General features: G+C 45.1%; 1 protein-coding gene across 1 annotated transcript in view; it reads left to right on the forward strand.

Moving 5' to 3' along the window:
• The window catches only part of LOC138492896 (kyphoscoliosis peptidase-like), a 406,316-nt gene extending 397,721 nt beyond the window's left edge, over positions 1–8,595 (forward strand). Inside the window, exon 7 of the mRNA XM_069620207.1 lies at positions 7,646–8,595. Coding sequence (XP_069476308.1) covers positions 7,646–8,553 — 908 coding nt within the window. The 3' untranslated portion in view covers positions 8,554–8,595. The remainder of the gene's footprint in view (positions 1–7,645) is intronic.
• Positions 8,596–12,269: the final 3,674 nt, after the last annotated feature.

The following is a 12,269-nucleotide window of genomic DNA, read 5'->3' on the forward strand; positions in this document are numbered from 1 at the left end:
GAGAGAAATGACGTGAACAATGTATTAATTGCTTTATAGAGACGTGTGCTTATTACAAATCCAATTAGAAAGTTCCAAATGTATCCCTCTTACATTTGAGAATATAGTTTAATTCACGTGACAACTACCGCTAGTCACATTTACCTAATACGTAATTCTATGCAAGGCAAGCTCAGTGAAATTATCACCATTCATGCTATATCATACTCCACAAATATCACCTCGTGGTTCACCCTTACACACTGAAACGATTTGCATGCTTAACATGGTGCATCCTGCTGGCTGATGGTAAAGCGAGATTACTCACCATTTAATTTGGATTTGAAAGCATTCCTCAAATTACTGCTATAGTTAGCGTTCTGAACATATATTGCGGGATAGATCCCAGGCACCTGTAAAAAATAGATCAGAACAGAAAAGAGACCGATTGTATCCTCTACTAGTTAATGTATACTTTTTGTTTGGTATTCAGTAAATCGCAGCGTTTGTACATTTTTGTTCTACTTGCTGCTTCAATTAAAAGTTACCTGCATGGTTTCCCAGCTTCAGGTTTATATGACAGCGTTTCTCGTTGGATCCTAGTCGTAGTCGCCGGCTTTCGCTATTCTTGTTAATAAAGGGTTTCATTGGATGAGTCCTAATTGCGGCATGTATGACATCATCCTGCATGGTTTGTAGTTTGCTGTGTCAGAGTGATCTCCCTTTTTGAATATTGGAATTATAATTGCACTTCACCAGCTTTGTAGGAATCATAACATTATTATGGTGATGGAATTTCATATCAACCAGGACATTTCATTACCAATATTCTTTCTGGAACCATCCTCTAATACCGAAAGGGTCCTCCATAACTTAAATGTTTGGAGAGCACTCACATTCTATTTTGATAGGCCAAAAGACTTTAGAATTTCCCCAAATCTTTTTGTTACATTTGGAAATCCTAAAAGAGGTAATCCTGCCTCTGCAGCCACTATTTCTAGGTGGATATTGTCCTGCATCCTGGAGGCCTATTCGGTTCAAGGTCTACCTGCACCTAAGTGTCTACATGCACATCTAGTGAAAGCCAAAGCAGCTTTAGATGCCTTCCAGAAGTATGATCCATGGGAGCCCATTGCCAAAGCAGTTACATGGGTGTTCTCATCAGCTTTCTGCAAACATTACTGCCTTGACCTGCGTTATAGAGCTGACACTCAGTTTGGGAGATAAGTCCTCAAAAATATCATTAAAGAACAGGGAATTAGGACCACCCATCCAGCAACTGCTACAGTGCTTGAGAATCTTGCATAAGTATCGAAGAAATGGGATAGGACGTAGGAGAAAGAAAAGGTTGCTCACCATATTGACTAATGTACACCTAGTCCACAGTCCCCTTTCCTCCATATGCCCTCCCACTATCTCCTCTTAAAATGTCCTTAGATAATAGTAGATTACCGATCTTGGTGATCGGGAAAAGACTGACGGGTCATGCGCGGTGCAGGGCATAGGAAGGTTGGGCTAAAGTCACATATGCGCCAGCCCTTGCATAAAAATAGAAATACAACAGCGTTTTTGGTGCTACAAAAAAGTGCTCTGGTGCCATCCCGATGGAGAGAATGCCCCATAAGTATGGAGGAAAAGGTACTCAGGAATAGGAGTACTTTAGTCACTACGTGAGTAACCTTTTCTATATAATTATTAGAGATACTTAAATACCTAAGAATATCTTCTTATTTTTTCCTTACATTTAAAATATTTACATTCCAACTACAAATTTTAAGGTCTCTAATCAATAAAACATACTTTCTTCATGTTTCACATTTCTTCTTTTTTACAATCCCAACTGAACTCCCATCCTCACACCACTCTTAACTGACGTGCCATCATAATAAAAGTCTGTCATGTCCGCAAAGCAAGTAAAGCAACTCCCATAGACCATAGTCCACATCAGCTCAACCCCACTGATAGAAAGGCAACTCAATGTCCCCCTTATACCACGCCCAATAAAAACAAATCCATCCCAAATATTAAATGACAAATTAGTTAAGCTTGGCACAAAAAGAGGGCGAGAGTGCACTGCTATTGTTGGTTTCGATATGTAATAGTTCAATATGTCTGTATTTTCAATTAAAAATTCATTAGTAGGGTGCAGCCCACTGTCAAGTGCCACCGTGTAAGGCACTACAAAAGTGAACTAGAAGAAAAGACCAAGGGCCTCATTACACGGTAGGCGGTAAGGGTTTACCGGTACCGGTATTTTACCGGTACCGGTAAACCCTTACCGCCTTACTACGAGGTCCCTTTGCGGGTTGGGGAATTTAACGCCTGCACCTTCCCATTCCCATTATGCCCTATGGGGCAAAAATGGGAATGGGGAAGGGCAATGGGGGAAGGGGGAATTACCGCCCACCAACCTTGGAATAGGGCGGTAATTCCCCTTTCCACCAAGGCAGTGCCGGTATTTTACCGGCATGGACCAAGGTGCTAATAGCACCTTGGTCCACCGCCATCCGTGTAATGAGGCCCCAAGACTATGGAGTCTTCGGTGTGGGCTGCACACCCTTTACCCACTTTTGGGTTTAGCAATTTTGTTGAGTAAATCGTTGCGTCGTACCTGATTTTTTTGAGGTCGGTTGTGACCATTTTTTCGAACATATCTATTGCTGGAACGTTAATGGGAGGTACAAAGGTGCTTTTAGGTTTAAACTCCACTAGATCTGATGTTTTCTGTGCGGATTATGCATCTCCGTATTGAGAGAGTATACAACGACAAGCAGGTCAGTGGCCTCCGTAGAGTACACACCCCCACTGGAATGATTCACTACTTCACTTAAGCTACCACTTAAGGACAGCACAGACACTGCATGGATAATACCAAGTGAACATGGACATGGTTTGAAATAATATAGAAAACACAGTGATAGACATAGGGCCTCATTCCGAGTACGGCGCTAACCAATGGCGCTATTAACGCCTTGGTTGACGCCGTACCCGGACCGGCAGCGCCTTGGTGGATGGCGGAATTACCGCCCCATTCCAAGGTCGGCGGGGCGGTAATTCCCCATTCACCAAGGCTCTTCCCCATTCCCAAATGAGCCCCCATAGGGCTCAATGGGAATGGGGAAGATGCAAATAACGGTGACCGTTCATTACGGTCACCGTTATTGGCTTGGAGGCCCCTTTGCGCCCTCGACTTTAACACCTGCTCAAAGCAGGCGTTAAGGGCGAGGGCGCAAAGGGAACTGGGAGTATGGCGGTAAGGGATTACCGCCACCGGTCTCGTTACCGGTGGCCGCTATCCCTTACCGCCATACTCGGAATGAGGCCCATAGTCACACCCACGAGCATGTCGAGTTACGATAAGAGCATGGTGTATAACGATAAGTGCAAAGTACAGAATAAACACAAAGGAGATAAAAGTGACACAATCCACTGAAGGATTACATTTGCACCAGGCATAATTAACGGAGCAGATTCACAGATGTTATAACAAATGGGAATTACGATTTGCCATAACAAATGCACTGATGAGACTTTCTTGTTTATGTTTTTCTTATCTGTTGATTGTATGTATGTAACTGTGGGCGCCCTGTATATTTTGAATTGACTAAATGTGTCACACACAACGTTAATATATGAAAATGATACAAATATGCGAATATACAATATATGTTCTTTTGTGTTTATAAATTAGTCACAACTTTATAACCAGGCTCTAAAGAAGGATTTGTAATCCGAAATGCATTAGCCATATAGGGTTGAATTTTTTGTTTGCCTCAGTACCTGCCTAAACGGTCAAGCTATATTTTTTTAGCTTTGAGAAATTGAAATAAAATAAGCATTTAAGAAAATAAAGGATCTTAACATAACTACACTTGAATGAAAATGTATTGATTTACTCAACAAAATTGCTGAATCCAAAAGTGGGTAATGGATATGCAGCCCACACCGAAGTCTCCAGAGTCTTGGTCTTTTCTTCTAGTTCAAATTAGTTACGCTTGTCATGAAATACCCACACAAACACTAGGGATGATACATGTAATATGAACGGTGGTATACAATTAAAATGAAATCCTTAATATTCCAGTGATATTTCTTGTCAGTGATGTTGTATTGAGAGACCAAATGCAGGTATTAAAATTGGTTGTGGACACGAGAGGGAGCTAGCAGTGTAGACATATTTAACATACCAACTTGTTTGAAACTTTTATTTGACATTTACTGCAAACAACTTTGTTTTGTTTGCATTGCAGTAAATGGTATAGTTTCTCTGGGCCTCATTACAACTGTGCCAATCCGGTAACAACGGTGCCGGTAAGCCTACCGGCACCGTTGTTAACAAACCGGCACCAGCACTGTTATGTGACTGTTATTGGACTCGATGGGAATTGGGACTTACAACATTGCCAGCACCTGACTTCCCGGCTACCAGGGTTGTAATACCCCAGTGTAACCGGGAAGTCAGGCGCAAGAAATGTTTTGGGGGTCTGGCGGCAAGCCACCGGCATTACCGGCAGGCTTACTGCCAGACCCGGAATGAGGCCTACTGTCTGAGCTGGCATCTGGTTGGCAGCATACCACAAAATGTGCTCTTATTGAATGGCATGCACCATATTATGGAAAGTAATAGGAATATTTGTTGTCACCTTTCACCATGGGGTGAGTGCATTTCCCTTAAGTTGAGTATGTAAACTAAGGAACGCGACCTGCAGGTCTAGTGTGATTTTTGAGAATTGCAAGGCCTTATCATTTTGCTTTTCATTATCCATTACTCTTTCTGATTTCCCTCGGTAATCCCTCTACCTCCCCTTTTGTATCTGCTATTGCGATTTGGCTCCTCTGCTTAATCTTGCGGCTAAGTGAGTTCAAATGTTGGACCCTGTCCCCCAGCCCCTGTAGTTTACCAGCAGAGTTCATTAATAGACATTTGCGCTTCACAGATTTGGGGCTTTCATCTGCCAATTTAAAATAAGAAACTATCTTCATTTGAACTGTTCCTCTGGCCCTTAGATAGCTTTAGTAATCCTTGCCTTGATTAGAAGGACTGATAAATAAGCCACTATTATCTGTGGCAATTTGCATAACAGGTGAAACACTCGAGTAATTAGACCTACACCAGTGACATAAGAGATAATTTACACACTATATGCAGAGCCTTACCTAAGGTGCAGAATTAGGGGAAGACTATAAAAATGATGTCTGAGTCAGAGGTTTTGGGTTGTCAAAGGTAGAGAGAGGTGTGAGTGCAGAGCAGAGAAGTGTTCAGGAAAGGCAGCAGTTTTGGGAGAAGTTGGAGAAGAAGGAGAGGAGGAGAGGGGTAAACAGAACAAGGAAGAGGAGGGAAAGCTCGACCAGGAGAGAAAATATATAAAGCTGGAAGTGGAGAAAAGGAGGGTCGTTATAAGAAAAGGGGGAGAATTTGAAGTTTGTAGAGGAAATCGAAGAGAGTAACTTGATGGCTGTAGGAGACCAGAATAACATTTTAGGAAAGGAGAGTAGCTGCGAAGAGGACGAATAAAGTGGTTTGGAGGAAGAAGGAGAAGACCGGAGTAAGGCCTGGGGAACAAAGTGGAGCTTGGTGGGAAAAGAAAGAGAGGAAGGTAACCATAAAAGAAGGAGTGGGTAGTGTGGAGGCAGTGAAAGGGCTACATGATATGGGTTAAAGTAGAAGGGAGTATTCAGGAGAAGATGCAGAAGGTGGATCTGAACATCACCAGGGGTCCATCGACGCAGTGCTCCAAGGAACAATAATGAGGTAAAACGTTGAGGAGAAGAAAGAGTTTTTTACTTAGAAGGGCAGGACCCTAGGGAAGGAAGCTAACCCAACTTAGATTATCTAGCCAGGGAGAGACTAAAGGCCAGTCACAGCTTCTGGGAGAATTGGGGTCCTCATTAAAAAAATGATAAGGAGTAGTTGGACCTTTCATGAAGAAGAGACTATTTGGGAGAAGAGCTGGTATCACCTTACATACTCACCAATACCAACAAGACATTTGTCCAGGCAAACGTGCTCAACCGTGTAAGTTGTGCGTGGCTTCGAAATGCTGTGAGATTCCTACAGGAATTTGTTGGCCCATCTTTGAAAAAAGGAAAATGTGGGATCCAAGAGAATTTCAGTAACTTAGTTCGATGATTTTGAGCAGTGTAGGTCAAGTAAAGTCAAATAGCAGCTGCAAAACTAGACTCCAATCTCTTGTGTGTGTTCCACTTACATCTTGACACAGCACAGAAAATACACAGAAACATGCAACACATTCTAAACACACATTACAATTAACACAATAGTCCTAGGATAACCATTAAAAGAATTAACATAAAAAAGACGCCCATGGTTACACAAAGAACTATCTCAAAAAGTATATACTTAGTATTATCTTATACTACATTTCACAACAAACAATAACATTAACATGCTAATCATAAACAAAAAAATATACAAGCGAAACACAAATCTCTATTAATACACTAAACACATTAACAACCCATTATAAAGGGTCAGTTAAGGTGTCGTTTTTATTTTGTTTAGTATTTAATAATAGTTTAAACCTTAACGTTGGCACGCCCACAGTTTTAAGGATGTCACTTTTTATAGATAATAACCATACCTTTTTAACACTTTGCTAGGTTGCCTGCCCGTAAGAAAGGGCACACATCTAGCCCGCATAGATCTGTTGTTCCCCATCCAGCCTTTATTTGCAGAAACTATTGCTGCTTTCATTTGACCCCTGCGATTCAGACTATGGGCCTCATTCCGAGTTGGGCGGTAAGGGTTTACCGGCACCGGTAAGGATACCGGTGCCGGTAAACCCTTACCACGCTATTCCGAGGTCTCTTAGCGGGACCCTCAAAGGGACGCGTGGTCTGACCACACGTCCTTTGCGTGTCCCGCTAAGGCACCAGGGCGCTAATAACGGGCCCGCTATTTGTGGGCGCGTAATTAGCACCTTCCCCATTCCCATTGAACCCTATGGGGGCTCAAATGGGAATGGGGAATGGTCTACTGAATGGGGACTTACCGGGTCCTCTGAGGTCGGAATGACCCGGTAAGTCCCCATTCTGCCAGACCGGACCCGGACCCGGGTTTGGAGGCAGCCATGGTGCTAGTAGCACCATGTCTACCTCCAAACTCGGAATGACACCCAATATCTACCTAAACACAATCCATGTTGAGGATATAGGGCATCATTACAAGTTTGGCAGTGTGATAAAAAAGTGGCAGTAATTCCATCACAAACACTTTTTTACTAGTAACGGAAAAATGTTGCCCTTTTACCACATTGTGAATTCTGACTTTGACCTTGAAGTGGAGGATTCCTTCACTTTAAGGTAAAACAATCAGAAGAATTGCTGCATCGGAATGTCTGCTCATCGTAATTCTGCCAAAACCCCCACAGAATGCTTTGGAGTCCAATAATGGGGATTAACACCCCATATTTAAAATCAAAATATGTGTTCTGCTAGCAATACATGCTATCAGGAAGCAAAGAATAGTTTCTGGATACTCAAGACAGACAAGTTACTTGTTTTCATTTTACATGTTAATGGTTTCTCATTACAAGAAAATAAGTGTAGTCGATTCCGCTGACTGGAGTCCTATAGAAATAGATAAACCTTTATTAGAATGATCAATGCAGAGGAACATGCTGAATAATGACTTTTTCTCTTACAGTGAATGGAAAATCAGAAATATACATTGAGGGTCGTTACCCGACTCTCTTCGCCTTTGATTTGAATGGAAGCGAGCAGTGTGGGCTGATGACCCTACAAAGGTTGGGCATGAAGCTTGAAGTCTATCCACAGGCGACCGGAAGCCATCGCCTACAGATCTACGCGAAACCAGTGAACTCCCAAAAGAGCACCTATACCATGGCACTTGCATATGTTGTGGAGTGTAACTCTGTTGACAACACAATGAAGATCCCTAAAGAAATGCAAAACCCTGTGGGTCCGAGTTGGCTGTCATTGGACAAAGGGTTCCTTCTGTCTTCTCACCCTGATCCAGTCATCCAGATCATGGATGGGTGCTGCTCTATCAGCTTCAACCTGAAGGGAAACATAGATACATATGCCACACTGCATACAGATGACATGCCAAAGACTCAAGATGTTGAGAGAAGGCACATATTCCAATGGCAACAAGAGAAGCGGGTTGTGTTCAAGATCCGACTCCCTCAGGCCGGAATCTTTCTCTTGAAGGTTTTTTCCAAAACCAAAAGTGATCATGGCCAAAGATACACATATGCCTTGAATTACGTTCTCACCTGTACTAATCAAGCAGTGAAGTGGCCTGTATTCCCAGTGGAATATGGCTCTTGGTTGACAGAATGGGAATTGATAGAGCCGGTAGATGGGATCCTTCCAGCTAATCGCGATGTACACTTTAAACTAAAGATTCCTGGAGTGATCTGTGTGTTTGTGAAAAACAAAAAGGCTGGCTCCCTCTCTCTCAAAGATAATGGCTACTGGGAGGGCACCTTCAACACTGCTGGGTCCCAAGAGGTTGACGTTATGCTTCAGAAGAGCACCACCAGCAGCCACTATGCAGCCATCTTAGGTTATCAAGTGACGATCCATTAAATGCCTCTCTGTCTTTCTGCTTTCTATGCATACACTGTATACGGATATCAACATAAAGAGATTTTGATGCCTGATTTTCAATGGCAAGGAGGAAAGGATAATTATCGCACTGCATTTTTGCATGGCCTTCCTTTCAGCTCTTATTGCACTACAATTGTCTTAATTTACTTTCTGCTGCAAACTAAAGTTTCCAAAACACCAAGAGAAAAAAATAAATGTATTGTATGACTTACTGCCTTGGCAGTGCACATATTTTATTTGACTTTTTTGTCTTACCGTAATCTTTTTATGAGAAATTGAAGTACAGTATTTGTCATCCACATTTGTAATAATGTCTAGCACACAATGTATCTTTTTGACGTAAATAAATGACTGTGCATCTTGACAAGCCACTTCCCACACTTTTTTCTCTCTAGTTTCCATTGTTGATATGTGTAAAAGAAATAGAAATGCACCCATCCACTCTCTCCATGGTGTGATGCTAGACGCAAACTACACTACCCTTAGCCAAGGGTGTAGCCATATCCTACATGTCACCTGATCAACTGCCCTGGAGTGTTGGTATTCCGTGCTAACCCCAAGGTGTAGCCCGGCTCACAGTGAAGTACCATGTACATGACCACAGCATTGGTAGTTTACAGTATCAGAAAATCAACTTTTAAAGGAGAGAGCAGCCTCGAGTGCTGAGCTCGAACCTCCCCTCCTTACTCTACTGTTTATTATGTATTCTTTTTTAATGTTAACTCTTGTGGCCTAGTATGGCTTCAATTAAAAGATATGGTTTTATTGAAATGTGCTGTATTGTTTATTTAATAGATTGGCCGAGTACAAAACAAACGCAATACAATATGTGGTCAATTGAAGGGATGCATTTATGCATGTATTATTGATAACTGTAAATTATTATGTTCTGAATGTCTTAAAATTTGAAAAAATATATAACATACAAGTTCGATTACAGAGAAGCATTAAAAGGGGGCAGCCTGTGAGAGCTTGGTTCCAAACATGCTGCTGGTACTGGACATTTTGGGCACTGGGGGGAGCTCTCTCCGTACCATATGGCCATGCATTTGTGTCTTTTTCACATGCTATTGTAATACTGTCAGCAGTGCTCCGCTGATACAGAATCATGTGTTCACCTACTGCAAAGTGCACTGAACTGTATTGATGTTGTGTGGCCTCTGGATTCTAGCCACTTGCAAGATGGGTGAATCCAATCCAAATACTTTATTTATCCAAAGCCATACAAATATTTAAAAAACAGGAAATGGGGGACCTGTTGCGCTCGAACAAGATGGCCGCCTGATCGTACGCTCCGTGTCGCAAGGCACCCTCCTTATACAAAATATTGCGGAGGTGCCCAACTCAACCCAGAATCTGTTGCCGGATCCCCTGCACCTAAGCCTTGAGAGTGTGCTCCCCGAACGCCGCCCTCCAGGACAGCCTGACAGCTGAGATACGGCTCCCGCAGTCCAGGCCGGGAGCCGGCACTGCTCTTTCCCACCTCCCAGCTCCGGAGTGGTGAGACGGCCGCGCCGTGGCTTTTTTGAGGCCTGCTGTGGGGGAGGGGCGCGTTGCGCTCCGATGCGACCGCTCTCCCCGCCTTCCATGCCCCTGTGATGGCCCGGCCTGGAGCACCAGTGCCCTGTTTGGACCCGAGGACCGCTTCCACATCTAGAGCGGGCTGCTCCGCTGCCCCTCCTCGGGTGGCGTGCTGCTTTCTACTTGTTCTCTGGAGACCCATCGATTTGTGGGACACCTCCTCACACTGGACGTTGGTGAGTCACATAGACCCGCGGGGCACCCTGCCCCCCTCCTGGTGGAGGCTCCAGTGCCGTCCTTGGGGTGTGAGCGGATTCTGCCCCTCACATCTTCGGCACCTGTGGCGTCAGGTGGAGTCCCGCGCTCGGCGGATCACTCTGATTGCTGGAGACCCACGGCAGATACTGGGCCCTCCGATCCTCGACACTGACACACAACGCCCAACCTTGGCCCCCGGTGTGGGCCCCATCAGTCACTGCCCCCTGCAACTTGTACATCAGCCTGGGGTCCTCTTGGGAGGTGCTGCACCTCTGGCCCCGTTGCCCACCATGACCAGCTGAGCTTCTGTGCCGCTATGGATCTCCTCTGTATCGAAGGCCTATTGTCCTGCCAACATAAACTGTGCGCTCTGACAAATTGTGATCCTCAGCACTGCCCTCTTCGGCATGACCGGGCCTACTGGTCCTTGGCGGCCCACACTGAATACGCAGGGGGCCCTGTCCGCCTGGGCACCTGATCTGGTTTATACCAGCGGAGCCCTCGGCTGCGGCCCCCGCATCTACTGTCGCATTGTGTTGCTCCTCCACTTTCGGCTATTGCCCAGGGTCCCCAGCGTAATCCGGCCCGGTGGCCTCTCCCTCCGACCGCCCTGCAACCCTCCATTCTATCCTATCTGTGAGGGCCCCTCATCGCCCAGAACACTCTGAACGCCTGTTGGTCTCTCCTGCGTCATCTACCTCTCCCGATACCCCCATTGACCCCCTGGGTCACAGATCCTACTGCCCTCCTGGCATCATGACCAAGGGAGCCGGAAAAAAGCAATCTTCAATCAACATGTTTACAAAGTCCTCGACGGGCCATGTGGGGGAGGCACCTGACCAGGAATCACCCAACACGTCGGCATCAGACCCGGCCGAGTCCCAAAAGATAATGGAGTACATCCGGGAGGGCTTTACCACACTTCATAGCAAGCTGGACGAAATGAACGGCACTATATCCTCCATTAAGGCCCATATAGAAAAGACTGACGGCCGGGTCACTGAGGTTGAGACACGAGTGAGCACTGCCGAGGATGGCTTGAGCTCCCTCAGGGCTGAGGTCTCGGCTCTCTCTGGCCGGGTCACCGAGGTTGAGAAGAAAAATGAGGACCTTGAATCCCACTCGAGGCGCAACAACCTCCGTATTATCGGAGCACCTGAGGACGACATTCAGGAGCCAATGGAGGACTACGTCGAACACATGCTACTGCAACTACTGGACTCGCCAAAGCTTTCTCCTCAGTTTACAGTCGAGCATGCACACCAAGCCCTCACGGCAAAACCTAGACCGGGCGCACTGCCACGCCCCATCATAGCTCGTGTTCTAAATTTCCGTCATCGTGACACCCTCCTCAGGGCGGCAAGAATCAAGGGTGAACTTCTTTTGGGCGCAGCAAGGGTCCACCTCTACCCGGACTTCTCGGTGGCGGTCCAGCGAGAACGCAAAACCTTTGTGGCGGTGAAGAGGAGGCTTCGAGATCTACAGGTCAAATATGCCATGCTATACCCTGCTAAACTGAGGATCGAACACTCTAACCGGGTGTATTTCTTTATGATCCCGGAGGAGGCCTCCAGATTCCACGATGAACACTTCCCTGGCTGAAGCCTCTTTGCAATGTATGATGTTCTCACTATGTTCCTAACTGGTTTCTCATGATTGGGTTCTTGGCTTATCACGGCAACGCCGCATTCGTAACAAATATGGTTAATGTTTAGCTCCTTGATTATGTTGTCCATGTGTTGAGACACTGAGCTACTACAGTATAGACTTCCGGCTGTGGGGATGTAGGTGGAGACCGTTCTCTACATCTACTATTATGACATCCTCTCCATGTGTGTAGCTGAACTCATATACTGTCAAGATCCAACTGTCTATGAAACTATGAACCCGGTCTTGAGTGATCTGTTTCTTGATTG

The sequence above is a fragment of the Ambystoma mexicanum genome, chromosome 10, assembly GCF_040938575.1.
Source record: "Ambystoma mexicanum isolate Mex_15411 chromosome 10, UKY_AmexF1_1, whole genome shotgun sequence".
In the NCBI taxonomy this organism is placed as follows: domain Eukaryota; kingdom Metazoa; phylum Chordata; class Amphibia; order Caudata; family Ambystomatidae; genus Ambystoma; species Ambystoma mexicanum.